This window comes from Penicillium rubens, assembly GCF_028828025.1.
Source record: "Penicillium rubens strain IBT 27055 chromosome Unknown utg000002l_segment0_segment0, whole genome shotgun sequence".
Classification (NCBI taxonomy): domain Eukaryota; kingdom Fungi; phylum Ascomycota; class Eurotiomycetes; order Eurotiales; family Aspergillaceae; genus Penicillium; species Penicillium rubens.
In genome coordinates this window covers 7592726-7620595 of record NW_026890600.1, presented here as the reverse complement: position 1 = coordinate 7620595, position 27870 = coordinate 7592726, and the positions used below count along the sequence as shown (strand labels likewise).

General features: G+C 49.4%; 9 protein-coding genes across 9 annotated transcripts; 4 read left to right on the top strand and 5 right to left on the bottom strand.

The window, feature by feature from the left end:
• Positions 1-965: 965 nt before the first annotated feature.
• N7525_005312 (glycoside hydrolase family 72 protein) lies at positions 966-2582 on the top strand (the record flags this gene model as incomplete). The annotated part of the gene is made up of 1 exon (XM_002564904.1): positions 966-2582. One exon carries the CDS (start codon positions 966-968, stop codon positions 2580-2582), a length of 1617 nt encoding a protein of 538 aa, XP_002564950.1.
• Positions 2583-3464: 882 nt separating this feature from the next.
• N7525_005311 (mannitol dehydrogenase family protein) lies at positions 3465-5021 on the bottom strand (the record flags this gene model as incomplete). Its single annotated transcript, XM_002564905.1, has 1 exon — positions 3465-5021. The coding sequence occupies one exon, from the start codon at positions 5019-5021 to the stop codon at positions 3465-3467; it is 1557 nt and encodes a 518-aa protein (XP_002564951.1).
• Positions 5022-6243: 1222 nt separating this feature from the next.
• N7525_005310 (GMC family oxidoreductase) lies at positions 6244-8105 on the bottom strand (the record flags this gene model as incomplete). Its single annotated transcript, XM_002564906.1, has 2 exons — positions 6244-7845; positions 7899-8105. 2 exons carry the CDS (start codon positions 8103-8105, stop codon positions 6244-6246), a joined length of 1809 nt encoding a protein of 602 aa, XP_002564952.1.
• Positions 8106-8737: 632 nt separating this feature from the next.
• N7525_005309 (uncharacterized protein) lies at positions 8738-9866 on the top strand (the record flags this gene model as incomplete). The annotated part of the gene is made up of 2 exons (XM_002564907.1): positions 8738-9381; positions 9443-9866. 2 exons carry the CDS (start codon positions 8738-8740, stop codon positions 9864-9866), a joined length of 1068 nt encoding a protein of 355 aa, XP_002564953.1.
• A 2598-nt stretch (positions 9867-12464) lies between these two features.
• Positions 12465-15747, top strand: N7525_005308 (uncharacterized protein; the record flags this gene model as incomplete). The annotated part of the gene is made up of 4 exons (XM_002564909.1): positions 12465-12746; positions 12798-13059; positions 13136-15294; positions 15358-15747. 4 exons carry the CDS (start codon positions 12465-12467, stop codon positions 15745-15747), a joined length of 3093 nt encoding a protein of 1030 aa, XP_002564955.1.
• A 364-nt stretch (positions 15748-16111) lies between these two features.
• Positions 16112-17587, bottom strand: N7525_005307 (uncharacterized protein; the record flags this gene model as incomplete). The annotated part of the gene is made up of 3 exons (XM_002564910.1): positions 16112-16974; positions 17030-17354; positions 17408-17587. 3 exons carry the CDS (start codon positions 17585-17587, stop codon positions 16112-16114), a joined length of 1368 nt encoding a protein of 455 aa, XP_002564956.1.
• A 703-nt stretch (positions 17588-18290) lies between these two features.
• Positions 18291-20136, bottom strand: N7525_005306 (uncharacterized protein; the record flags this gene model as incomplete). The annotated part of the gene is made up of 8 exons (XM_061213354.1): positions 18291-18547; positions 18614-18643; positions 18704-18818; positions 18877-18964; positions 19018-19282; positions 19333-19687; positions 19738-19826; positions 19878-20136. The coding sequence occupies 8 exons, from the start codon at positions 20134-20136 to the stop codon at positions 18291-18293; spliced, it is 1458 nt and encodes a 485-aa protein (XP_061070375.1).
• Positions 20137-23455: 3319 nt separating this feature from the next.
• Positions 23456-25396, top strand: N7525_005305 (GMC family oxidoreductase; the record flags this gene model as incomplete). The annotated part of the gene is made up of 1 exon (XM_002564912.2): positions 23456-25396. The coding sequence occupies one exon, from the start codon at positions 23456-23458 to the stop codon at positions 25394-25396; it is 1941 nt and encodes a 646-aa protein (XP_002564958.2).
• Positions 25397-26280: 884 nt separating this feature from the next.
• On the bottom strand, positions 26281-27688 carry N7525_005304 (uncharacterized protein; the record flags this gene model as incomplete). Its single annotated transcript, XM_002564913.1, has 2 exons — positions 26281-27336; positions 27398-27688. 2 exons carry the CDS (start codon positions 27686-27688, stop codon positions 26281-26283), a joined length of 1347 nt encoding a protein of 448 aa, XP_002564959.1.
• Positions 27689-27870: the final 182 nt, after the last annotated feature.

The window sequence follows — 27870 nt, the reverse complement described above, 5'->3', positions numbered from 1 at the left end:
GGGGGGTGGTGTGATCCAAAGGGGGGTGGCTGTATCAATCCCCTAAAATTATAGGCCGATGAGATGTGAAACATAAATATTGGCCCGAAACGCCCCCAGAAGTACCCTACACAGTACGGTATACTTTGTACTATTTAAGGCACAGTCTCTACTAGTCCATGAACCAGATTATTTGGGATGGTTTCTGAATTGTTATATTTCCGTTCAACCTTGGATGTGGTACTCCGTATAATAGACAAGCCTTAGCCAAGGATGCCCAGAGATTTCATTCCGAACGTCATAGCATCGATCGTCCTTGGCAACGAACAAGCTTTGGATATCTTGTCTATCATACAATATTGTCCAGGCATCTCCATGGATATACATATGTACATATATACACTTTAAGTCCGGTGAACAAGTTACGGAGGACCAGTCCTGACTTTTCCAATAGATTAGCAGAAGAGAAGTTCCACATAAACCCTCCAGTCAGGGTCCAGGGTTTTCCGAGTATCATCGAGCCGTCCACACACTAGCGCTTACACTTGTTTCAGGGGTGGCAAATAAGCAAAAGGACTCAACGGGAAAAGGCTTGATGGAAGGGGACAGTGGAGGGACAGTGGAGGAGTAGTGGATAGTAGTGGATAGTAGTGGAATATCACCGCCAATAATGGAGGATATGAACGTCTTCCACCTTGTTCCTGTTCAGATGGATTGCCAATCACATCTTTCAATTGATTTACCAAAAACAAAAACAAAAATAGAAAAAAAAAAAGGACTCAAACATGGATGGATGATATGCACTTGATTTATCCACATGAATGCGCGTACATATCCCCCCTTCCTCCCTCTTCCCGCAGGGTCTCTTTTCTACTCCGTTATTCCCTTCTTAGATTTCTTCTTTCTATCTCTTATTTACATTCGACATTCGCTACCAGAGACAGGTACCTGTCAGACATTCGTTAGGATTTAAATTTCCTTACACAATGAAGGCCTCCATCATCGCTGGTCTCTCCCTTCTGGGAGCGGCTATGGCTGCCGACGTTCCCTCTATTGAGATCAAGGGCAAGAAGTTCTTCTACTCCAACAACGGCACCGAGTTCTTCATCCGTGGTGTCGCCTACCAGCCCGAATACACCGGTCGCAACGGTGGTTCCAGCGAGAGCAAATACACCGACCCGTTGGCCATTGACACCTGCAAGCGTGATATCCCCTACCTGACCCAACTGCGCACCAATGTTGTCCGTACCTACGCCGTCGACCCCAGCAAGGACCACGATGAGTGTATGAACGCCCTCGCCGATGCCGGTATCTACCTGATCACCGATCTGTCCTCGCCCAGCGAATCTATTGTGTCCGACGACCCTACCTGGAACTCGGATCTCTTCACTCGCTACTCCCAGGTCGTCGATGCCTTCGCCAAGTACCCCAACGTCATCGGCTTCTTCGCCGGAAACGAAGTCGCCAACAAGGTCAACAACACCAACTCCATGGCCTACGTCAAAGCCGCCGTCCGCGACATGAAGTCCTACATCAAGGAGAAGAACTACCGCAGCTCCCTGGCCGTCGGCTACGCCACCGATGACGATGCCACCGTCCGCGAAGCCGTCTCCAACTACCTAATCTGCGACGAAGCCGCCGACTCCATCGACTTCTTCGGCTACAACATCTACGAGTGGTGCGGCGACTCCTCCTTCCAGAAATCCGGCTACGCCGAGCGCACCAAGGAATTCGCAGACTACCCCGTCCCCGCCTTCTTCTCCGAGTACGGTTGCAACGAAGTCCGTCCCCGCAAGTTCACCGACGTCCCCGTCCTGTACAGCGACAAGATGACCGACGTCTGGTCCGGCGGCATCGTCTACATGTACTACGAAGAAGCCAACAAGTACGGCCTTGTCTCCGTCGACGGCGACGACGTCAAGACCCTCCCGGACTTCAGCAACCTCTCCAAGCAAATGGCCTCCGCCACCCCGACCGGCGTCGAATCCGCCAAGTACTCCGTCTCCACCACCGTCGGCCGCAGCTGTCCCACCGTCGGCTCCGACTGGAACGCCGCTAGCAAGCTGCCCCCCTCCCCCAACGCCGACCTCTGCGAGTGCATGTACAACTCCCTGGAGTGTGTCCCCAACTCCGACATCACCGACAAGCAGGTCGGTTCCACCTTCGGCTACCTGGGTGGTGAGGATGGTGTCATGGCCGGTGTCCTGTCCAACGCTACTTCCGGTACCTACGGCGCTTACTCCATGTGCTCTGCTAAGCAGCGTCTGGCTTGGGCTATGAACGTTTACTACCAGAAGAACAAGGGCAAGGCTGGTAGCGAGGCTTGTGGCTTCAACGGTGTTGCCAAGACCAAGAAGTCCACCTCTGCCTCCGGCTCCTGCGCTACTCAGATGAGTGCTGCTGGTTCTGCTGGTACTGGTGCTGTCAGCGGTGGTCTTGCTGCTAGCACTGGTGCTGGTGCTTCTGGTACTGGTGCTGGTGGTGCTACCTCCTCGGGTATTGCTGCTGGTACTGTTCCCCAGGCTGTGCACATTGGTGTCTGGCAGGCTGGTGCCTACGCCGTTGCTGCCGTTGCCTCTGGTGTCTTCATGATCATGCTGTAAACTTGAGACTTGTTTTGCATGTTCTGGTTTAAACTTGTCTTTTGTTTACTGGCTGTCTTACATAGCCCCCTATTCCACGAGTTGGATTTGTAGGTTTGGCCTTTTTTTGTAATATTGTTCATACATACTCCTATTTTTTAAACTGCTAGCGGGTGTTCTATTATCCCAGATACTTCAAAATCCACTGAAAATATTTAAATCTTCTCTTGTAATATTGTTCATACATACTCCTATTTTTTAAACTGCTAGCGGGTGTTCTATTATCCCAGATACTTCAAAATCCACTGAAAATATTTAAATCTTCTCTTGTTTGTATTTGGTAGTTCCTCGGGTACGAATGGCTGTCGGCATGCAAATGTGAGAACTGTCGACTTCTTGATTGGTTATGAATTTCATGTCACTGACCATTCTGATAGCTCATAGAACCTGACTATTGGCTTAAAAATGAGAATCTCTGGTTTCCAGTGAGTCCGTTTTCACTTTCCTTTAGTACTTTATCGGTAGCAAGTGGTCCCCGGGACCGGACGCCGTCTACTCCACATACAAGGCTTGGAAAGTTGAACCCGGAGGTATATATCAAAATGCAATTACGATTCGCAGTAGTCTAAACATAGTAGATCTCCATGGCTATATCCCCGCCCACAAAAATTTGCTTTGTCCAAAACATATCCAGAAAACAGTTCAATCAAATCTGACAGTGTCTCTCCAACGACATCCATTCCAATATACAAGTACATAGTAGGTAAATTTTATCTACCGTCTATCTCTTATGTCGTATTTTCCCCCTGGTATATTGATCCCAGGACGCATGCAAAAATAACCCAAAACAACGCTCGCAGAGTGTAACTTTTTTCCAAAACCAACAGTGATTAGTTAAGGCCCTCAGGTACGGTCAGGAAAGTATTCTTCGAGAGTTTTCAAGACACCCTTTTCAGCGATGTCTTTCATAGCCTGCTCCATCTCGTCGGTGAAACGCTTACATTCGCGCAAGTCATCACCGAAGAGGTTCTTGATTTCGAGCAGCTGGCTGGGACCGCCACGGCCGGCCTCAGCCGCAGCCCTGAGCTCATCGATCATGGGGTCGACGACATCGAACTTATTTTTGTTGTCATCGACCCCGTTGAGGTAAAGGAACCAGGAAGCCGCGACGAAACACAGGCGGCGGAAAGGATATTCACGTTGCTTCTTATCGCTCTCCATAATGGCCTCGGCAATGGATGGCATGATGAACTGTGGGATCTTGCCGGAGGCATTGAGGCAGATGCGGGGCAGCTGGTCCTTGATCTTGGAGTTGGAGAAGCGCTTCACGAGCGTTTTGCAGTAATCATCAATGTTGACGCCTGGAATGTCCGGCAACAGCGGCTTCACCTCCTCTTGCATCATCTCCCACACCAACTTGCGCATGTGTGGGTTCTGCATGACTTCGTGTACGTATTCAAAGCCTGCCATCTGGCCGGGGTAGCCGATGGCCGAGTGGCTCCCATTAAGCAGACGGAGCTTGTGCATCTCGAACTCCTCGACGTCGTGGACATTCTTGACAACCTGGACACCGACCTTCTCAAACTCTGGGCGGCCGTCGGAGAACTGGTCCTCGATAACCCATTGCATGAAGGGCTCTGTGACAACGGGCCATGCGTCCTCGATTTCAAAGTCCCTCGCTAGTTCTTTTTTGTCCTCGGCTGATGTTTGAGGTGTGATGCGGTCGACCATGGCGTTGGGGAAGGCGCCCTTCTCGGCAATCCAGTTCGCGACATCAGGGTCACGCATCAAGCGCGCAAATGACACTAGCATGTGACGTGTGATAGAGCCATTCTTCTGCATGTTATCGCATGACATAACGGTGAAGGGCTTGACCTTCTCCTTGGACTCTGCGTCGTGGTAGCGTTTTGCTAGAGCAGCGTAGAGGAAGCCGAAAGTTGTGCACGGTTTGTCTTCGTTGCCTTTTTTGGTATCGGCCTGGATATCGGGGTGATCGCTTAGGAGCTCGTGTGTGTTTTCGTTGTAGTAGTAGCCGCTTTCGGTGATGGTGAGCGACACAATACGGGTATCGGGGTGGGCCATCTTCGCAATGACAGCTTTGCGGTCGTCGGGGGCAAAGAGGTAGGAATTGATGCATCCGACAACGTGGGCAAAGCTTCCCTTGTCAGAGCGCTCCAGGACGGTGTAGAGGTGGTCCTGTTCTCTCAGGACATCACGCATGGCAGCATCGAAGGGTTGCAAACCAACGCCGCAAATTGCGTAGTTCTTCTCATTATGCTTCTCCATCAACTGGTCGACGTAGACGGCCAGATGAGCTCTGTGGAAGCCGCCCACACCAATGTGGACGATTCCCTCCTTAACAGAATCATCGCGGAAACGATGGGTTGGGACTTGGACCTGCCCATCGCCTGCGACCTGAATTGACTGCAGGTTCTTGGTGTTGAGCTTTAGGGGAGCCATGGTCAGAATGAAAGAAAAGAGTGAGCTTGAGAGAAGAAGAAATATTTGCGGCTGAATCGACCAGCTCGCGAGGGTCACCGCTGGTTTTGACCGCTGATCCGGAGGAAGAAGATTACATCATGTGGACTCAAACCGCCACCCCTGAAGGTGTCCACCTTCCTGCGAATGCAAAGAGCCATATGGAATAATCCTTTGGCATCTGATTAGTTTGCCTTTTGGGGAGTGGACCAGTCTGTTCCCAGCCTTGGAAAGTTGAGACCGTTCTAATAATAAGAGCACCTTGCGTCAGAGCTGTCCGCTTCCGATCTCGGGGGCCGAGAACGTTCTTCTGCCGATCCACTGGCCCCCTTCGGGAATTTTGTTATGCTTCCGGGATCTTTTCAAGGTAAAGATAAGACATGGTATGGGGTTTCCCTGTACGGAGTAGGGAATAAGTCCAATTGAATGAAAATTCAGACGGACTGAAAAGTACAGTTCATATTGTCCATACCGCAAATCTGTGAGATCATAGCTGAAATGGGAAAGCCCCACCCGAGGAAATCCGGCCTGGACTTGCCACTTTTTTCATCAAAGGGATAATGGGGGATTTGGGATGTAGGAATCAACTTGTGAGTAGCAATTGTGTCTTTCATTTTAACCAATTGGTAAGATGGCCGAGTTGGTCCAAGGCGCCAGGTTAAGGTATACCTTAACTCCACAACTAGCAATAGTTTCCTGGTCTCGAAAGGGGCGTGGGTTCGAATCCCACTCTTATCAATAACTTTCTTTTTTTTCATTTCTCAAACTTTTGGTTCCTTTATTATAGGACATGTTGGTTGAAAAATATATTAAATACCTTTATATGAATTCTGATCTGAAAATTAACGAACTGAAGCCGGTGCCGGTTGATGAAACCGGGATCTGGATGGATGGAGGTAGGTACGAGCAGGTGTCAGAATGGAGATGACGGTACCATGCTTGAAGTGGAAAAGCTGTGCTTTGAAAGAAAAGCGCAATGAGGAAGTTGATAGAGCTGCTGAGGGACGTCGCTATGTAATACTTTAAAGCCTTCCATATATGTCACTTTTCTATATCACTTACAACATACGCTGTAAAAGCATAGTTTCAAGTTGCCTTTATACAATGTGGAGAAATAAACCTGTCCTATCAGGGAGTTCACCACCAGAGGCCATGTCCCATGTGTATCCCATCCCGCATATGATATAGAATCTCAACCCCGACTTCAGGTTCTACCCTTGATCAAATCTGCCGCCCGCTCCGCAACCGCATAAACAGTAGCCTGAATATTGCCACTGGGCTCAAGCGGGAATACACTAGCATCAACAACCCTCAAATTCTTCGTCCCATAAACCTTCAGTTCAGAATCAACGACACCACCAATCTCCCTCGGCAACATAGCACACGAGCCCGCGGGATGGAAACATGTATACAAGCGATCCATAACAACATCTTTCGCATGCTCCAAGTCACTCAAGTCGGCCGTATTCACAGGCATGCGTTTCCCGGCCTTGAGGAGAGCGGAGAATGGCGCTGTCTCGGCAATGCGCCCCGCGAACTGCAACTGCCGGGCCATGATCTCTAGATCGAGCGGGTGCGACAGCAGGTTCGGGTCGTAGATGGGCTTGTCTTCACTCTTTCCCGAGGCAATGTGGACCGAGCCGCGCGAGAATGGGTGGTTGTGCAGCATCATGATGGAGATGTAGTTCTCCGGGAAGGTTTTGGCCAGCACGTCGGTGAGGGTTGTCTTGCCTGGGTTCATGTGGAGTTGGGCAGGGAGGAAGAGGTAGTGCGAGGAGGCGTCGTCGCTTTGGAGGAGCATCTTACGGAGGTGGGAATACTGCGCTTGAAGGTTGGCTGGGGTGTTATCGTTGTCAAGGTATTTAGAGAGCAGGGCTTCGATTTCTTCTGTCGGCACGGCACCGCTTCCATCCGTTAACGGGAGATAGGCCATGCTTAGTGGCATGCCTGCAAGCGGCCCCCCGCGAGTCTCCTCGTAGAGCTTGATGAGTGTCTGGACGACGTTAGGATCACGCATGATATCGCCCGAGATTTGGCCATCGGCGATCTCAAAGTTGATGCTCGTGATGCTGTGGTCTTGGAGGTTTTCGCCCACGGCGGGATTGTCGACGATTACCGGGATGCCGTGGGTCTGAAGAAGATCTGTACGGCCGATACCCGAGAGCTCGAGCAGTTGCGGGGAGTTTAGGCTGCCTGCGCAGAGGATCACTTCTTTCTTTGCCTTGATCTCGTGTGGACCGTCTTGAGTCTTGATCTGCACACCCGTGGCGATGACGTCTCCCTCTTGTTGAGAGAAGATGATTCGCTCCACCATTGTCTCTGCAAGAAGTCGTAGGTTCGGCCGCGCCGCGACATCGGGGGAGTAGTATGCGGCCGCATACCCTCTTCTCCCTGTCTTGACATCTACGCTTAGCGGGCAAGTAAAAGCACCCAGTTTGTGACCATCAAGAGGATCGGCATCAGTTTCCCAGCCTAGCTCAGCAAATGTCTCGTTCCAGGCCTTGTTAAACGGGCCATACACGTCTGGCAGAGATACTGGGACAGGACCATCACATCCTTGGTTATCAATTTTCATGTAACGACTTGTGCCGAGCAGCTCTGCTGTAGCCTCGCTGGGTGCGGTATACGAGTGAAATTTCCGAAGATAGGGAGCCATGTCCTCGGCACCCCAGCCATCATTTCCAAGTGCCTTCCACGCATCAAAGTTAGATGCGGTTGGATACATAACCGCGGAGAAGTTCAATGCGGAAGAGCCGCCGACAATACGACCGCGGGGCTGCCCGATTTGTCGGTTTTTTACGTGGACCTATTTATTGATTAGGTTTCGATACGAGAAGCCGATGTTTACTGCAGGCTTACCTGCGGGACACTCATGTAATCCCAGTCAAAGTCCGGGTCGCCATACATCGTGGCCAAAAATCCAGGGGTCTCTATACGAGGATCGCCCATCCGATTGGCGCCAGCTTCAATGAGGAGGACATTAAGGGAGGAATCTTGGCTTAGACGATTTGCCAAAACAAGGCCGCCAATTCCTGCGCCGATGATGATGTAGTCGTAGTCATCCATGTTGCCATTTAACGAGCTTCGATTACTATGGATGGGAGGTGACAATTATAGAATATTTCAGAAGGATAAAGAGTTGACAGCGGGACACCGGAGCACATGGCATTCACGGAGGACGGGAGCCCCATATCCTGTTAGCTCCAAGTTAGCTTTATCTTGTTAGCTCCGTATTCTGTAACTTGTTCGGAAGGTCGCTTATATCCCCCGGTGAGACTAGTGTCCACAGTCCATTCAAGGAACAAGTGAGTTTGTATGCTATTTGTTCATAGCCGAGGGAATGGAGATAATAGGGGAAATGGTCTCTGCGAGTTTGACTTGGCCCCGACTAGTCGATATTCGTTCCAATGACAGGCGATCTCTTCAGCCTTCAAGTCCACACTGGTAATTTCATTTGGTTTTAGCAAAAACGGCCCCCCACAACGGCCCATAAATGTCCTGATGATCGTTTTGTCTGGCCAATTAATAGCCAGTGTGAAACCCTAGTGCAGATTTCGTAGTACTTTGTACAATAGATGGAGACAATGAGGTTTGTTAGCCGTAGACTGACAGCTCTTCACGGCTATTAAAGTTTCTTCACCCTTTATATTTCATATATGCTGCGTATAAAGGCCCAAAACTGATGAATTAATGGGAAAATGCAATTATACAATGTTTTCGCCTTCCCCGTCGTGCGTGACCAGCTCATCGCGAACACAATTCTCGTTGCGGTCGCCACTTTCCTCGTCATATTGCGCGGTATCTCCCGACGAATTCGAAAAAGCCATTTAGGATGGGACGATGCATGCTGCGTCGCAGGGTTATTTCACACATATGGAATGCTTGCAATGCAATATCACTATGCTCGTGTCGGCATGCGACACCATATCACGACTATTCCCCCAGAGAATGCGGTATTGATCGCGAAGATGCTGATGGTTTACCAAATCGTCTACTACAATGCCATGGTCCTGGCTAAATTCTCCTACCTCGCCTTCTACCTGCGCATCTTTGTGTCCAAGGAATTCCGCCTCCTGACGTGGATCTGTATGGGATGTGCTGGCGCGTACTGGACTGGGAGTATGCTCCAAATTTTCCTGATTTGCACACCCTTCGAGAAGAATTGGAACCCGACTCTGCTTGGTCATTGTGCGAGTCAGAATGTAGCTTTTTCAACAATTGGAGCATTCAACCTTCTCACGGATGTGATGATCATGGCATTGCCGATCCGCTTTGTCTGGAAATTGCAGATGTCCATGGCGACTAAGTTGGCGTTAGTTGGGATCTTTGGATTGGGTATCTTGTGCGTTACCCTCCGTTTCCTTTCCCTACTAGGCTTCCCACCGCTCTAACAAGTATCACAGTATTTCCTCGATCACCATCATCCGCATCCGTGTGCTCACCACGGTCGATTTCACCGACCTCTCGTACTCGATGATCTGGGCTGCTTTCTGGAGCGTCACCGAGCCTGCTCTTGCCATTGCCAATTCCTGCGCACCCATGCTTCGGCCAATCCTCAAGGCCGCTTTTCCGTCCTTGTTCTCCAGTGTCCGTGCCGCATACTCGACACAGCCGTCTACGAAACCCGCTCTGAGCAAGAATAGTACGGCGAAACGGACGCATGGCATGGATGAGATGGATAGTGAATTTCCGCTCACACAGTTGGATCAAGTACCAGGATCGGCGGATGGAGGGTCGTTGAACGATCAGTCACAGGACGGTCGCCCGCACTATACGTCTTATCAAACCCCTAGGTCTGTCGTCGGAACACCTAAAGAGTTGTCATAGCATTTCATAATATCAAATAAATTTTCCTTTGTACATTTCCCTTCGGTCTTGATAAACGTCCTATCTTTACTTGGACTTATTCGTCAACGAGATATCAGGTCTGTTCTTCCCTGGGACCTGTTAACGTCTGCTTCTCTGATAATCTAGAGGTTTTATCTTAACGGAAGACATCATTGGACTTAGGATTATGCCGGCGAGTGCGTATCAGACTGTTTCATGGTCAAAATATGTACCGCATTGGTAGATGGCTATGGTCGGGATTTGTTTCGATAAGTGAGATCTTACAAGTTAAACAATTATAAGGCGCTTGGAAGGCCTACTACTGGTAGAATATCTTACCCACAGGTGGAGAGAGCTGTAAATCCTGCTGTTATAAACCGTTTAGGCTTAACGCTACCGGTATACTCTTTAAAAACAGTCCTTTCCGAGACTACGAAGACTACCAAGTAAGAAGTAAGAGACAACTGAAAGGACAACCGAAAAGACTCGACAAGGGCTATTTTTGTATATTGGTTCAAAATTGTTGCCTCACCAACTATTTCCCACTCCTCCACTCTTCCCTTTCCTTCTATTTCATCGAAACTCCAAGCTCACTTCGTGTCCTCATTCTCATTGTGGCAACTCTTGATGAAAAGAACACTTTTCTGAGTTTGAAGATGAGGAGCGAAAGCAACTACTTGCGGATATTATAAGCCAAGGTCCCTAGGTACCTAGCTGATCTTCCGGGTGCAAACCTTTTCACCCTTTGGTTCTCAGACATCGGGGTGCTTCGGGGGTTTGCAAAGGCGCTTCAGGAAAATGATCTTACTTCCAAGTGGCGGAATTGGATGTGACCAGCATCGACTTGAAATATTCCTGGAATCGGTAAGTGCATGGTGCATCCAAAAAATGCATGAAGAAGTGCCTGTACGATAACAAGCTAACAATTGATACACTAAACAGTTACATCAGGCAACCAACAACATCTTTGCTTAAATCAGAAAGGCAAAAGCGAGAAGATGTGAGAAAGGTACGCTAATTGAGAACATAGAGACAAAATAATGCTGACTTCCTTGCCCTTCAGTGCCTAGAACGTGATAACGCCAAATGCATCCTGACCAGACGCGACACGCGACCAACCCGGCGCATGGATGAAGCCTCTAGCGAGTACATCGAGGAATAGCTTTTTCTCCCAAAGAGAAAAAAGGGAAAAAGAGAAAAGGAGAAAAGGAGAAAAGGAAAAAGGGGGGAAAAGAGCGAAAGAAAGAACGAAAGAAAGAAAGAAAGGGTTGACTCTTAAACAGAGTGACCAGAAAGACGTATCTTACGTTAAGACCGGTCATTCACCAAGACCGGGGACTTCTGGGACTGTTCTCGTTGTTCCAGAAGATCCAACAGCCACGAGCTTGGACCTCTACGTGGTGCTGTTGACCCGTAGCCTTGCTGGCGAAGTCAACACAAGATCACTTGTTTTCCTTGTTTTCCTTATTTTCCCATGAGCTAGATGGTTTTCCTTGAACTCCTACCCTCTCAATATCACCAACGAATCTACTACTGTCTTCCTTCCCCAACTGCAGATCCCAACAATTTACACACTCGGGATCTCAGGCTGGGTGTGGTTCACCAGTGGTGTGGATACACCCACACAAGCTAGCAATACTCCTCCAATGCAAGACAAGGATTCAGCTACGCCCGAAGTATTCCGTACAGAGATGCATGATGAAAGTAGTACAGCTCAACCGCTAGACTATAGTAAAACCAAGGTCCCTGTTTATGACAAGGGAAGACTATCTTATTGTATGACCATGAGTTTTGGCTTGTAATCTACACGTAGCACTGGCCCACCATACTGAGACTAAACTATGCGAAGCGTCATGCCAAGCATAATTGGTGGGGCAGTTCTTCAGCTGAAGCATCCGACATATACGCGCGTACTGAGATAGGCCTGTTCCCCGATTGTTGTATACCCAGTAGCCTAGCTGGACTGCCCGTGCACGCAATAGGAAATTACCTAAATAATAAAGGGGCGTTAGCTTTTAAGCTTCCCAAGGTCCAAGGCTACAGACTTCGAGGAGTGGAAGTGGTCACTCACCGTACTTTCTACGTGTTCGTATTACTACATAAGTAGGCTTCTCAGCCCGTTCACGGCTGAAGCTATAAAACCTAATTATAAGGCAATTTGGGCCCGCTGTGTGAGCTGAGAGGGGGGGCAACCTGAGAAGATCGTAACTTTGGATGTATCAGATCTGCGATACCCACATATATTAGCGAATAAAGACACAGACTCTCTGCCAATCCGATTTTTTTTTTTACGGGGTGCATGGATGTACTCTCTAGATATGCATACCCCTCTACTCCATATGTGACGAGATAGGCGCCGCTGTACTCCCATCACGCATATTATCGTGTGGAAGTGGGTAAAGTTAATGCACGTCGATGCTAGCGAACTGGATCTGCAAGATATAGCTGAGTACCTCTGTCAAGCGCCCAATTCGGTGTGTTGGGCACTTGACATAGTTATATACATGTATTAAGCGGCACCCCCCCCCCCCCCCCCCCCCCAGAGAATCATTATTTTTCGTAAAGCCTTGGTTTTGATCTTCTGAAATTCTCGTCAAGATGGGATCCATTGCTCCTCAACGAACCCCTTTGCGGATTTTGGATGCCACCGCCGATAAACACCCCAATCAGCTCTACTGTGTTCACCCGGTCTCCTCGGATATCTCTCAAGGATGGAGAGACATCACCTTTGCAGATCTGGCAAATGCCATTAATCGGATGGCTCTATGGATCCAGGAAAATGTAGCCTCTTCTGATGCACCACAAACTCTGGCATACATGGGAGCAAACGACATTCGGTACTGCGTATTCATGTTTGCATGCATGAGACTCAGACACAGGGTAAGAGGATCGAATTTTTAGGTAATTGGAAATTTGTTGACGTTGAGACAGGCGCTGCTTATCTCCCCTCGCAACTCCGAGTCAGCCTCAAGTCACCTCCTCGATGTCACTGGGTGTTCCAAGTTTGTGTATAGCCCCGAGAGGACTAAACAGATTGAAGAATTGAAAGGGGCGAATCCATCATTGCAAGCATGGTTGGCACCAGGTTTGTGGGAGGTGTTGGATAGCTCAGCTTCTGCGCCCGTGGTGGAGGAGCCCGCGGAGGATCCAGAAGATCGCATTGCAGTCTACATCCACAGCTCTGGTACAACTGGTGAGTGCATGTCATTGTCCAGCTTCTTACCTGGACTCAGATCAGAACTTCTCTAACACTTTCTTCTTCATGGCAGGCCTCCCGAAACCAATTCCAATGACCAACGGGTATTTCCTCGTCCTTGAGCGGACTGGTCTTCTGCCCCTTCCTGAGAACAGACAAAGCAGTATTGTGGCCATCGCAGAAAGAGGTAAACGGGTGTTTGTCATGAGTCCCTTCTTCCACTTTATGGGTATTCTAAGTATCATGAAGCCTATCCTCTTCGATACTCCTTTCGTCTTGAGCCCCGAGAAGCCCCTGACGGCAGAGCTCTTGGCCCAGATTGTCACGGAAACTCACCCGGAGACAACTCTCATTGCACCTTCTGTGCTAGAGGAGCTCAGTCAATCTGAGCTTGGTATGCAGTCTTTGTCGAAGTTTTGCTTCGTTGCCTTTGGAGGAGCACCCTTATCCCAGGAAATCGGTGACCGCATCTCCGAGGTAACCCATCTCCAGTCGGTTATAGGGTCAAGCGAAAACGGGCTCTTCGGAGCGTTGAAGCACCAAGACAAACGCGACTGGCGGTATCTGGAATGGAACCCCAATGCTGGACTTGAAATGCGAGACGCCGGTGAAGGCTTTTTCGAGCTCGTCGTCCCCGGTGGGGAGGGTCGAGCGGGCCACGCTGTCTTCCATACATACCCCGACAAGGACGAGTACAAGACCGGCGATCTCTTTGTTCCTCACCCAGAAAAGGAAGGAGTTTGGCTGTATTCCGGACGCCGCGATGACGTGATCGTTTTGAGCAACGGAGAGAAGTTCAACCCTACCACTATGCAGGAGATCATCTCCAGCCACCCACTTGTTGCTCGAGCACTAGTTGTTGGTCAAGGCCGCTTTCAGTCCGGTGCCATCATCGAGCCCGATTGGTCTTTATGGAGTGGCGAGCCCAGCGCATTTATTGATGAGATCTGGCCGAGTATCAAGAAGGCCAATGAGTCTGCCCCGGGGCATGCCCAACTCATGAAAAATCACATCGGGGTAGCGTCTCAGGCAAAGCCACTCCAGCTTACACCGAAGGGTACTGTCAAGCGACGTACCGTGCTTGTTGACTATGCCGACGAGATCGACGCGCTCTACGCCGATGGCGATCAGGTTGACGTTGCGCAGATCGCGAAAGACGCAACACGAGAAGACATTACTGCCCATGTCACTGCAGCTGTCTCGGAGATCTTGGACGTTCCTTCCTTTGATGAGAACACTGACATTTTCGCATCGGGTCTAGACTCCCTACAAACCCTCAATTTGGGTCAAGTTCTTCAAGGCTCTCTAAAGTCTGCTAGACCTAACTTGGGCCCGATGTTCGGTAGCCAGCAACTTTACTCCCGTCCTACCATCGCCCAACTGTCTGGATACGTTCTCAATATTCTCCAAGGGAACGACTCAGCTCCGGATGCAGCCACTATTGAAAGCGATAGCGACCGGGAAACGAGAATCGCTGATCTGGTTGGGAAATACACTGAAGATTTCGGCAAGGGTCACGCAGTTATTCTCACTGGATCTACTGGCTCACTTGGAGCTTACCTGCTCCACGAGCTGCTGAGCGATCTCAGTGTTACCAAGATCTACTGTCTCAACAGATCGGATGATGCAGAACCCAGGCAATTGCAAAGCCTGCGCGAGAAGGGACTGCGCACCTTTAACAAGTTCCCGAGCCGAGTGGAATTCCTCCAGGCACAATTCGGTGAAGAGAAATTTGGCATCGATGACGCCAAATATGACCAGATGCTACAGGAGGTGGACACTATAATCCATAATGCCTGGAAGGTGAACTTCAACCACAGAGTTGAGGCCTTCGAAAATCCCCATATCGCAGGTGTGCGTCGGCTCGTGGAATTCAGCGTCGCCAGCGAAAAGGCAGCTCACATTCATTTTATTTCGTCCATCTCTACCATTGAAGGTTACAGCCCGGAGAGAGGTCCTTCAATTCCTGAGATTATCTTTGACGATCCCAGCTCGGCACTCCGACAGGGATACGGAGAGTCAAAGCATGTATCTGAGAGGATCTGTGCTACGGCCTCGGCCAAGTGTGGCGTACCGACCAGTATCCATCGTGTTGGTCAGATAGGAGGCCCGACGACAGAAAAAGGCATGTGGAATAAGCAGGAGTGGGTGCCATCCTTGGTTGCGACATCCAAGACCATCAAGCAGATTCCGAATGGACTTGGATCGGTGTCCGTGCAGTGGGTTCCAGTGGTAAGTATTGCCTCTGCTGATTATTTTTTTTTATTCAAAATCTAATAAACCTCGATTATTCAGGATGTAACTGCAAAGGTCATCGTTGACATCGTCCGAACCAGACGTGGAACGCAAGAGGATGAGCCATGTGCGGCCTTCCACATCGTCAATCCCCGAGTCGCAGAATGGTCATCACTTATCCCGGCAGTGACTAAGTACTTCGACATGGAACAGGTCGATATCAAGACATGGATCGAGACTCTTGAGAGTTTCACAAACCCCACAGAAAGCGATCTCCAGGATAAGCCCGCCCTCAAGATTCTCGACTTTTTTAAGGCTATCTCGTTCGCCGACGAAGCTGGTCCGTGGACCGAAACTACCAAGACCCAAGCTGCCAGTAAGACCTTGCAACGACTGGGGGCTATTGATGCCCCCCTTATGGAGAACTGGATAAAGCAGTGGAAGTTTTGAGAGGTTTGCTTTGGATGCAAGGTCACAACTCAGGTATAATGAGGTATTTGGCTGGCTTAACTATACATAGTGTTGGAATGCAGAATAACTTGGGGGTAGACATTCTTATACATATGTAGACTGCAGTCTGGATACTAATTGTATACAGAGCATGTGGGAAAACCCTGCCCAGCAAAGGACATTCTGCCAACTTCCTTAGGCATGAGGCCCTAGGGGCCCTAGTCTCATTCTATCCAAAGGGGGTGTTGGTCAAGCAGTTTCGATTTTTACTATTTTGATAACATAAAATTTGCAGTATACCTAATCCAGACCGTATAGTCACCGCGAAAAGTAAAAAGGTTAACTACTAGTGGCAAGGTTGAACTTATAAAATCACGATCAGAACAGCAGTACCGACCACCAGAGCACTCATCCCCATAGCCTTCTCGATGTGCATGACAGCAGAGTTCTTCTTGGGCTCAGACTCACTGTTCTTGTCCGTACCACCGGAGTGCTTCTTCGCCCCAGGCACACCATCCTTGCCCGATGTAATCTCGACAATATCGTCCGTAGCGTAATTCCAGCTGCGCTCTGCCAATGAGATCTCGTCGTTTTCAAGATCAAAGACTGCATAAATCTTGCTAATGAAGTTGGAGCCCAAAACGATGCTTGCCTCAAATTGGAAGTTGGTGTTCTCACATATCGTGAAATAGCACGTCTCCTCACCAGAAACAAAACGCTGAGACGCCGTGTGCCTTTCTTGGCTTATAAAATAGCTGAGGTAGAGTAGGAAATCCAATTCCCCGAATTTGAAATTTATTGTCGAGTTCTCGCCCACTGCGCTGCAAGAGAAGTTCACTTGTCCCCACTTATCCGGAACGGAGGTGTTGCCAATTTGGGCATTCAGAGCTTGAGCCACGGACTTGGGCACGTAGGTCATTCCAACGGCAGTGTCAAAGACGGCATCCAGCGGAAACTCCTCTGATGCCGCGGATGTTTCGTTGACCGAGGTACCATCCATGTTGATCGAGATGCCATCCATGTTAATACGGAGAGCTTTTGTAAGGTCTGATCCGTTGACTATGGGGAAAGTGTAGAGGGCGCCGTCGTACTTCGCCTTGTTGATGCCACCGAACAGAGCTGTCTGGTCCCAGAGACTGAAAGCTGGAGAGTTAATGGTACCAGCATCCGCTAATGCCTGGGTCAGGGAGGTAGAAGATGCATTGCCGTATCCAAGACTCAAGGTATCTGAAAAGAGCACGTTAGTAATTATAATGGGTAGGTTTAGATAGCCCGGACGTACTGGCAATGATTCTATGCTCCGTGACGATCCCCATTTTCACAGTGTCCATCGTCACACCACCAATCGTCAGAACATCATTGACAAAGTCCCCACCAATCATTGAACCTGAATCATCATATACGAATATCTCGTCGAGCTTTTTGGCAGTGGTTGAGGTACTCATATTGTAGCCTCCATATCCACCACAAAGGGACCGGTTCACGTAGAGCCCGCAATCAGGGTTATCCACGCTCTTAAGCCAACAGCCATTACCCCAGGTGTGTAGATAAGCTAGAAAATGTTGGGGCGGGGTGCCAAAAGTCACATTTGCGACATAGGATATTTTCTGGAATGCAAGGTTAGCCTACAAGTCATTCCAATTCTTAGCGCTGGACCTACACGAGCATCTTCGTTATCAAGATCGACGTCGACAGTCTTCGATCGCCTGGAAAGCTGACGCGAAGTGTCGCGCACCATTGGCACCGCGAGAACTGCCAGACTGTCTCTCTTCTCCAGACTCGATGCGTTAGTCAAGGCTAAGCCAGCCAAGCCGAGTAGGAAGGCCAGCCCACTGCGCATAGTGAGAGATACGGGATAGATGAAGATCAGATAAAAAGCGTAGGGCTGGGGTTGAAGAGGGAAAAAAAGGAAAGAAAACGAGAAGGAACTTTGCGCTGGCAAGTACGGGGCTTATTTTTTCCCAATTTTTCCCAAAGGCAAAATCCCTCCAGGCTAGGGGGCCGGCTAAAACGGCTTAGCGAGGGTCTTTGGTGGAAAATGCTACATGAGGCTAAAAGAGGCGTTCCGGGTCCATTCGGACGTTGCCCCCATCTAATGTTTTCAAGCCTCGGAGCACAGTCATTTTGCCCCAAAATTAAGTGTGATCAATAAGCGTAATTTTGAGACCTTCTCAAAGAACTACGTAGTCGGGACTTCGTAAAGAGAAAAAGGTGTTTTGGCCCACGGACCTAAGATGCTCAGATCGTCTTGACAGGGTCCGAAGCGAGATAGTTTGGAAAAGGTACTGAGTCGCGCTGGAAAGCTAGCCCAGAAGTAGAATGGAGAAGAAAACTGATTATACTTAGCTCGGTTTTAGCAGCACTCTACGAGCAATGCCTCAGAAGTATTATAACTGTCATAACAAACTATAATGTCCATGCGAAGTCGGATTTAATTGCCTGCGGGAGTCCTACGGATCATAGGGTAAAAACTATAGATCTTCAGGTTGCTAACTGTTTTCTCTGACCGACCTTACCACGTATATATCTCCCATTCATGGATATCACCTCTCAATAGGATACACAACTATGCGATCCAAATCCGCACCTTTGTGATCAAACCCATTATATAGTCCCCCGACTGTAATGGTATTCCTCTTCCCCTTCTTCAGTGTCAGCTGGAGCGGAGTAGACAGTATGATTCCCTTGTGGGTATCTCTTTGGTATAGAGTTTGTATGCTCGACGGGTCTCCGTTAACCACCACGCTGCTAATCCGACGTAGCTGCCATGAACCGCCAATTCTGTCCGGGGTACCTCCAGCTATTGAATGTATTAGAATATCAGAACCTGAACCAGGTCCTAGGCAGCAAATGGAAGAGTACTTACGTTGGTCGCCGAAACCCAAATCGTCAGTGTCTAATAGTAATGTTAGTATTGTGCATAAGGAAATAGAAACTATAGAGACTGCAGACGTACTTTGATAGTAGAATGACACCCATTGGGGCTCGCCAGATCCCTCGATATTTTCAAACGTAACGGTGCTGTCGTTTCCATATATTCCAGTGAGAATCACGCCGTCGGTAGCAAAGTTCTTTCAGAATATCATATTAGCGATAGTCTGGTGTCTGAAACAGTAGAACTATACCCACAGCTTCCTGCTTATATGTATCACCGTGCGTCTTCGCCTGTTTGGCAGTGTATGTTGTTCCCTTAACGGGTTCCCACTCCCCGGTTTTCCTGAAATCAGTTAGTATGGATGCCATGGTAAAAGTAGAAGACAACACCCGTACACATCAAGATCATAAACATCGTGCCACTCTAACTCTAGAGTCTTCTTAGACTCATCAGTCTGAACAGGCAACCAGATATAACGACTGTCCCAGACAGAATTGGAGTCCCATTGGTCTCCAATGTACAAGTGCGTCGTCTTCTTCGTCCCCTCAATTCTGAGCGTATATCCAGACTGCGAATTGAAAGTCCGCGTATTTAACGGGGCAACGATAAATGGCTGCGACCAAGGACCGCTTAGTGAGTCGGCCCGGAATGCCACCACATCTGAAAAGTGAGTCAAGCGATCATACGCGGTAATAAAGCGAACCTCTTACTGTTTGGCCTGTATCCTGTTTTGTGGCTCATAAGTGCCCAGTAGCTCTTCTCCGTCTGCATAATAGTAGGTGCCTCAAGATCGAATTTTGGGAATCGGTACACGACCTCATCGAGCGCCGTGAGGTTGTTATTCATGCTTGTGAGGTACACATCTCGCCCATCTTGACTATCTCCGTTCGAGTAGAGGGCATATGATCGGCCGTCCTTATAGTCATTGAACAAACCGAAATCTTGGGACCAGTTTCCAAGGGGCGCTGTTGCGTCAACAAAAGTGTACGGGCCCTCGATCGTGGAGGAGACCGCGTGACCTTGGAGAAGGAGCCCATAGGTGGAGTTGTCCGCATGCCACCACATCTGTCTAATTAGTTTTGGAATTCAAAAGTTGAGGGATTTCCAATGCATACATGATAATCCTCAGTCTCGGTGCTGTAGGCCACTTTAGGTCGTTGGATCACGCCACCGGGGGCGATATATGGGTGTCCCTCGATTGGAGCTCCACTTGTCAGAATATCGACCTATTTCCAGCACGGTCATGGAGATTTACCTAGGGCCAGTCCCCCCGATTTCCAAGTAGCCAGGTCCTCCGAACTATAAACAGAGACGCCTCCGCCTTCCGGCTCCTCTTCTGTCTTGTGCTCACCAAACCACCAAAAGCGGCCAGACTTCTGGTCAAAGGTGATCCCAGCACCATGTGCATTGATGAAGTTCCCGTCAGTGTCGCGCCATCTACCTCCTGGGACAATGTATTTAGTTTCCACTGAGACAGCCAGAAGGGTAGTTAGACAAGCCGATAACAGTCGCATCTTGATGGTATCGCCGATTGGTTACTTTAAGATATCAGAAACCATACCAACTTTCAAACTGGGTTAATTTATATCATCGTCTAGTCGTCGGTCTCTATTGTACCGATATTGCGGGGTAAAAGAAAGCCGATATTCTCTTCATCTTGGCATGAATACGACATATGTAATTTGGTTTTCGGAATATTTCCCCTTGCAATTTTGCTATACCCCTTTTGCGCCCGGCATACATGTACGTTGTACGTCGTCAATCTGATCCACCCAGGTTCGCCATTAGCGCACGATGTTTTCCCTGTTATCCTAATGTTATGAAAGGAATCGCAGCAAAAGGCGTCAAAATGCCAAGATTTAATATAATTCGATCTCCACAATAAAACCATAAAGTCCCAATGGTGCCGCCATTTTATTGGATGCTCCGTGGTGGCTAACGGGCGACGGAAGGTGATTATCCGCCTGCTCACGCCGTCTACTTAGTATTGCATGGGAATACGAACAAAGGATCGGACCACGGGTAATTGGAAACTTTTGAGGCTAAGACGCTCAAGGTGGCGGGTAGTTTCACCTTTTTTGAGTAGGTAGATAGTTAACGGCGAAGACAGTGAGAGAAAATATAATAAATCGATGATTATGAAAGAAAGGGATCTATTTGCCAAGGCCTTAAGCAGGGAGTTTATCGAGGATCAAAGGGGTAGAAAGGGTGTTATTATAGACATATCGGCCTTTATAAATACTTTCGTTCCAGTTTTGAGCCAAGCTTTAAGTCAACCACTTGACTAGACTATGGGTATTCATACTGTAGGAATATGCGCAGCTCCCATATCTATTCTGAGAGGCGGTCAGTCTACAAGTGACGGGATGTTGTAAGGAAGGAACAAGGAGAAGAGTATGAGCTTGCGTTGGCTTCACCATAATGGCTACTAGTCAACAGCACCACGTAGAGGTCCAAGCTCGCGGCTGTTGGATCCCCTAGGACGCCCACTGCTGTCCTAGGAGACCCCGGTCTTCGTAGAAGACCGGCTGAGTTACTCTCCCTGAGAGCTAACCCGGGTTGTCGTATGATAGTCACTCTTATAACAGCCAACCGTCGGTAGGTCGGGGTCGGGAACTGCAGACACTCGTCTCGCAGAAACTGGGTTAGGTCGGGCACTGCAGACACTCGTCTCGCAGAAACTGGGTCGGGTCGGGCACTGCAGACACTTGTCTCGCAGAAGTTGAGTTAGGTCGGGCACTGCAGACACTCGTCTAGCAGAAACTAAGTTAGGTCGGACACTGCAGACACTCGTCTAGCAGAAACTGGGTTAGGTCGGGCACTGCAGACACTCGTCTCGCAGAAACTGGGTCGGGTCGGGCACTGCAGACACTTGTCTCGCAGAAGTTGAGTTAGGTCGGGCACTGCAGACACTCGTCTAGCAGAAACTAAGTTAGGTCGGACACTGCAGACACTCGTCTAGCAGAAACTGGGTTAGGTCGGGCACTGCAGACACTCGTCTCGCAGAAACTAAGTTAGGTCGGACACTGCAGACACTCGTCTAGCAGTTCTCGGTTGGCGCGAGTAGGGTGGTTGGAGGAGGGAAAATCAAGAGAAAGGGGGCGAGGGATGGGAGCCCATTATATGTCGCCTTTCCGGCTTTAGATATTGCTACTATGCCCCATTCAGCTATGATCGAGTCCGTTTACCAATAGGGTAAACGGAATATTTAACTTTCTCATTCCCGAAGCATACTAGTACATATTGATTAACGTTAAATCAACCACTGGATTCTAGCGTTTACCATGGGAGCCGTCATCCAGAATGGATCCCCCGTATACGCTCTTTACTACTTTCACTGTTCGGGAATGTATTCACTCAAACCTTGGATCAAGGCGACCTGGTAAATATTCTAGGCGTGAAGCTATTTATGATGTAATCTACAACAATAGAATGAGCCTCAAAGTTTCATCTTCTTTCATCTTCTGCAAGGTTGTCAGTTCCGGTACGTCGTGGGGTGTCTCGGCACGTCAAAACCATTGTACCATCCATGGATCATATGAATATTTGGTCATCGATATGGACAAAAAGAGACTAACAAAAACAAACACCCGCACGTCAGCGGCTTAGCAGCGCCATCCCGTTGGGCACTGAGATCTGATCACAAGTACTCTGGGGATGTAGAGAAGTGTTGGGACAAGTCCTGTAGTTGGAAGGCACCACCGTTCTCCTCGTAGACTTCTCTTCCTTTCTTCCCCCACAACGAAGTCAAAGCTCTCTTGGTGTGGGTCTTTTTTTTTTTTTTTGCCCCCCTTCTCGTTGTCGGCGGTGGTCCCGGTTCTGGATCTGGTGCCGGTCTCACTTCCAGCGTAGGCGGCGGATGCAGAAGTGCTGGCTACGGAAGGTAGGTCCCGTGATACCTCGTTGCCGCATCACCGTTTGCTGTATGAGGTCATTTTATCTGTTTCCTCGGATGTCCTTTGCTGCTTTTTATAGGTGTCTCACAGACAGGGAGATTATTTCCATATCTGTCGATCATTGGCAACGTGTGTTGCACATCCCACAGTTGACGGTAGACCCTTTTTTTTCTCACAATGCTTGACCCTCATCTAGCAAGGAAGCCGCGAAGGCCCACGACAACCTAGCTGACCTCTTGTTCCACGCACGCTGGTCTCCGTCGGTCCAACCGGTGTTCCTCCAGGGTGAGACGAGTGAAATGAAGTCTGACGTGTATGGCCTAAATAACGTGTGCCATTTCTGCTGGTTCAAGTGGAGCTGTTCGGTAAGGGCCGCCCTGTCACATGTCAGGTTCCAAGGTCGCTTATGGGATGTTTGCATGATTTGCAGAAACAGGACTACCTTTACCCTTCTGGGTTATCACTCCACTTCTCTTCCTTCGGTCCCTTTTCGCAAGGATCCAAAATCTTAAGCTTACTGCACAGATCTGGCGCCTAACAGATTGTCCCTCCGTATTGCAGGGATTACGATGAACATCGTTTAGAAAGAATTATCCGCAATGTCTTGGCAAAGCGAACCGGCGACTATGCTGTGTGCTGGAAAGGAGAAACCCCCGAAACATGTGGATCCGTTGTGAGGATCAGCAGCGGTGTACGCAGTACGAATTAAACTATCGATGATCGTTCGGGAATTGTCCCTGGAAAAGTACTAGGCTGAGCTGTTGGCGCAGGGATCGCCATGAGCTAGCCGCGGCACGCTGGCCAAGTCTTCAACGGCTTTTGGTAAAAATGGAGAACAATGCAAAACGATCCCCGGTGTTCAGGGGGAAAACCATGCATAAAAGCCGGGATCATCTCTCTTGGAAGGCCAACTCACTCATAGTCGTTCTTTGTCAATATGATTCTCTCTTATATCTTTGGCCTGCTGGTCGCCACGTCCGGCCTGGCCAAGGCCGTTAACATCACTGGTTACGAATATGTCGTTGTCGGTTCTGGTGCTGGCGGTGGCCCTCTGGCTGCTCGTCTTGCTTTGGCCGGTCACAAGACACTGCTCCTTGAGGCCGGTGATGATCAGGGTGAAAACTACAACTACACCATCCCTGCTTACTCCGCCAGAGCCTCCGAAGACGAGAAGCTTGCGTGGAACTTTTTTGTTCGCCACTACGAAGATGACGAGCGCCAGGCGCGTGATTGGAAGGCTAGCTACGACACACCTGATGGCGGGATATACACCGGCCTGAACCCTCCCGAGGGCTCGACCTTGAAGGGAACCCTCTACCCCCGTACAGGTACCCTCGGTGGTTGCACTGCCCACAACGCCTTGATTGCAGTCTACCCCCACCAGTCCGACTTCGAATACATTGAGACCATCACCGGCGATAACTCTTGGACACCCGACAACATGCGCAAGTACTACGCTAAGCTGGAGAACAACGGTTACTCGCTTCCCGCGGTCAAGGGCCACGGTTACGACGGCTGGCTGTCCACCGAGACCGCGCCTCTTAGTATTGTCTTGAAGGATACTCAGCTGCTGAGCATGCTCACCGGTGGTGCCCTTGCGCTCGGTAACTTGACCGATCACCTTATGAACATTGGCACTCTGCTACTTGGCGATGCCAATGCTGATAAGAAGAGCCGTGACACCGAGCCCGGGTACTACCAGATTCCCATTGCCACCGATGACGCCCACCGTAATGGTCCTCGCGAGTTCATCATTGCTGTTCGCGATGCTAAGAACGACGATGGCTCTAAGAAGTACCCTCTTGATGTTCGCATGAACACCCACGTCACTAAGGTGACCTTTGACGAGACTGAAAACCCACCCCGCGCCACCGGTGTGGAGTTCCTCGAGGGCGAACACCTCTACAAGGCTAGCCCTATGTCCAAATCTGCTCTTCCCGGTACCCCCGGTTCCGCCAGCGCTTCTCGTGAAGTCATCGTTTCCGGTGGAGTATACAACTCTCCCCAGATCCTCAAGCTGAGTGGTGTCGGACCTGCCGAGGAACTTAAGAAGTTCGGTATCAAGGTCATCAAGGATCTCCCGGGTGTCGGCACCAACCTTCAGGACCACTATGAGATCTCCGTCCAGGGCAAGATCGAGGAGGATTTCTCCTGCTTGGACAAGTGCACCTTCAGCATTCGTGGCCAGGATGACCCTTGTATCGATGATTGGGAGTCTCCTATCCTTGGCGACCGTGGTATCTACTCATCCCCCGGTCTCGCCGCCACTATGCTATACAAAAGTTCCACCGCCGGCGATGACTTTGACATTTTCGAATTCGGTGGCCCTGTCAACTTCCGTGGTTACTTCCCCGACTATAGTATCAACGCGACTGACGAGCACAACTGGTTCACCTGGGCTATTCTCAAGGCTCACCCCCGCAACACCGCTGGTACCGTCCTTCTTCAGTCCGCTGACCCCCTCGACATGCCTGAGATTACCTTCAACTACTTCGACACCGGTGTCGGTGACTACGATGCTGATCTCACTGCTTTGTACGAAGCCATCGAGCTTGGCCGTGACGCGTTCAAGCGCCAGCTCGTCAATATCACTGAGGTTCTCCCCGGCGCTGATGTTCAATCCGAGGAAGATATCAAGGATTATGTCAAGGATGGCGCTTGGGGCCACCATGCCTCCTGCACTTGTCCCATTGGTGCTGATGGTGACCCAAGAGCTGTCTTGGACTCCAAGTTCCGTGTCCGCGGTGTCTCTGGTCTTCGTGTCGTTGATGCTTCCGTTTACCCCAAGATCCCCGGTACTTTCACCGCTGTGTCTACTTACATGGTCGCCGAGAAGGCTGCTGATGATATTCTGACCGAGCTCAAGGCCAGTTCTTAGTTGATTGGATATGCTTATACACGAAATTTAGAGGGTTGGTTCTTGTGGATGGAAATGTGTTTGGTGTTATCGTTGTCAAGCCATTCATTATTATGTATTAATAAATCGTCTATGAAATAGAAGCATCTTGTATATAATTCTGCTAGATCAATTCGCATTTCTTTACTCTCTCTGCCTAGCTTGCTGGAGGATTGACCCACCCAAAATTTATATGATGTCTATTACTGAAACTGAAGAGACCACGCTACCTATGGGTTATAGGCACGTTAAGGCTAGTGTTACCAAGGTAGTTTTACAAGAGTTGTTAATAATCCGGAAATTCGAGCGACGAAGCAGCTGATCGGGTTCCATAGCTCAGTTGGTTAGAACCACGTTTATTTTTTGTTTTTTTCCTTTTAGGCCTTAGGTCTCCCCAAATACATAGGCGTCTGTTATGTTAGACCTAAGCCACTGATGTTCAACAGTTGAATCCAAGCATTACTATTTCTAGAATAATGACAACTCTGTTGGGAATCGTTCTAGACAATCAATCTCTACACCCGCTATCCCCGCCCTCCTGTCAAAGGGCTCTCCAGCGACAGGGGAGAGACGTTATCACAGTCGTATCGTTTCTTTAGCAAGCGATCGCCCTGAGGAAATACCCGGCTGAAGAAATTGGGCATCTTGCGAGTCGTGATACTCTGTATAGTCGTCCTTTCACCGAAATAGAGTGAGGAGGAATCTTCAATAGTTAGCCAAGTTCGTTGACAATTATTATTCGAGTCAAGTCGGTGGTATTATTCATTGTACACGCGAAGAACACATATTTTTCGCCCCAGTAATTAATTATAATTCCACTAAAAGGTAGAGGAGGGCGTATATTAGCCATAGTCGGTTGACAGGGTTCACAACCACTTCATACGTCTCGCAATATAGCTTCCACCACCCACAACGCCTGTAACTCCCGTAAAAGCAATCAAGGATCCATATCCACTCCCATATCCATACCCCGCGTCCCCCTTCCATGGCATCCCATCAATAAGAGCCTCACTAAGGGGTCCCGAAACCAAGTTCCCGACTCCTCTTCCGGCCGCAAGTGATGCAAAGACCATGCTGGATTCAGCGGAGGACTTTTTGCGGACTACCTCGCGCATAATGCCGGGCCAGGTGCTGGTGTATGAGCCTGCAAAGAGACCGTATACAATTGAGAAGACGAACAGAGGAGCAAGGGACATCGAAAAGCCCCAGATCAGGAATACACCAATAGAGGATCCTACAGTTGAAACCAGGATGCAGAGCGTCACATCGAGTTTGTCAATGATGGCGCCCATAAGCACGCAGCCGACCACGGAGGCCAAGTTGAAGAGGATAACAGTCAAGGCTTGGAGGGAGGTTGAGGCACCGATCATGCCTGCGTAAGTCGGGAGGTAGATGGATGGCAAGAAAAACCCGAGGGCCTCGACAGTATTGCAAAACTCGAAGAGGGCAAAGGTGGACGTAAACATGAACCGGAAGTTCGGGGGTGGCGGACTGGGTCGGTTATCTGCGATCGGCAAGCGCGGTTTGACGAAATAGACCAGCGGCGCGGTAAGAATAAACAACACGACTGCAAAGGCACGCAAGGTAACCCGGAATCCATATCTGCCCAGCAGCTGTTCCATGACGATAGGGAGGACGACACCGCCAATTCCGGTGCCAGCCCACATGACACCGAAAGCGAGGCCCTTTCGTCGGTCGAACCACTCTTCCATTAGAAGGATGCAGGGGGCGTAGGCGATGCTGCCACCGAGTGCATAGAAGATGCCTTGGGTTACGATAAGGTGGTTGGTGTTTGTGGCAAGGGAGCTCAAGCCGAGAGCGGCGCACATTAATAGCACACCTAGACCGCAGCCGAAACGTTGATATTTGGGCCATTGTCTGTAGGCAGCGAAGACAAGTGGGAGGTCGAGATACATAATCCCCTGGCGTATAAAGGTTAGCTCGGGCTCGGGTTGGGTCGGAAGATGGAATATTCAATTTTACCATAGCGCAAGTTCCGACAACAGCGATATTACCGGAGTCCTTGAATTGGGGGATTTCGCCATAGTACGCTTGGAACACACCGTAGGTGAATGCGAATCCCCAGACGAGAGCCTCCATAACGAAGCACGCAGCGAGGAACAGCCAGGCATTCATTCCGCCGTCGATGGGCGGTAGTTGCGCATCATTTTGAGTATTTGGTGAATCGATATCACCAATCGTCCCGGCTAAGGCAGTTTGGACCGCTTTTTCAGTCTCGTTTGCCGCTGAGTATGATCCCATTGCTTCCTCCATTTCAGAGCTAGGGCCGACGATGACCAAAGAAGGAACAGGTAGGGAAATATTCCCTCCGTAGAAGTGAAGAAGTCTTTGTAAATTGTCCAAAGGTTAGCGAACCCAATAATCCTTAACACACGATGAACACATGTTATAGCAAGGTTTCAGGACAATTCAAGAAAGATAAGCTGCCAAGCCAC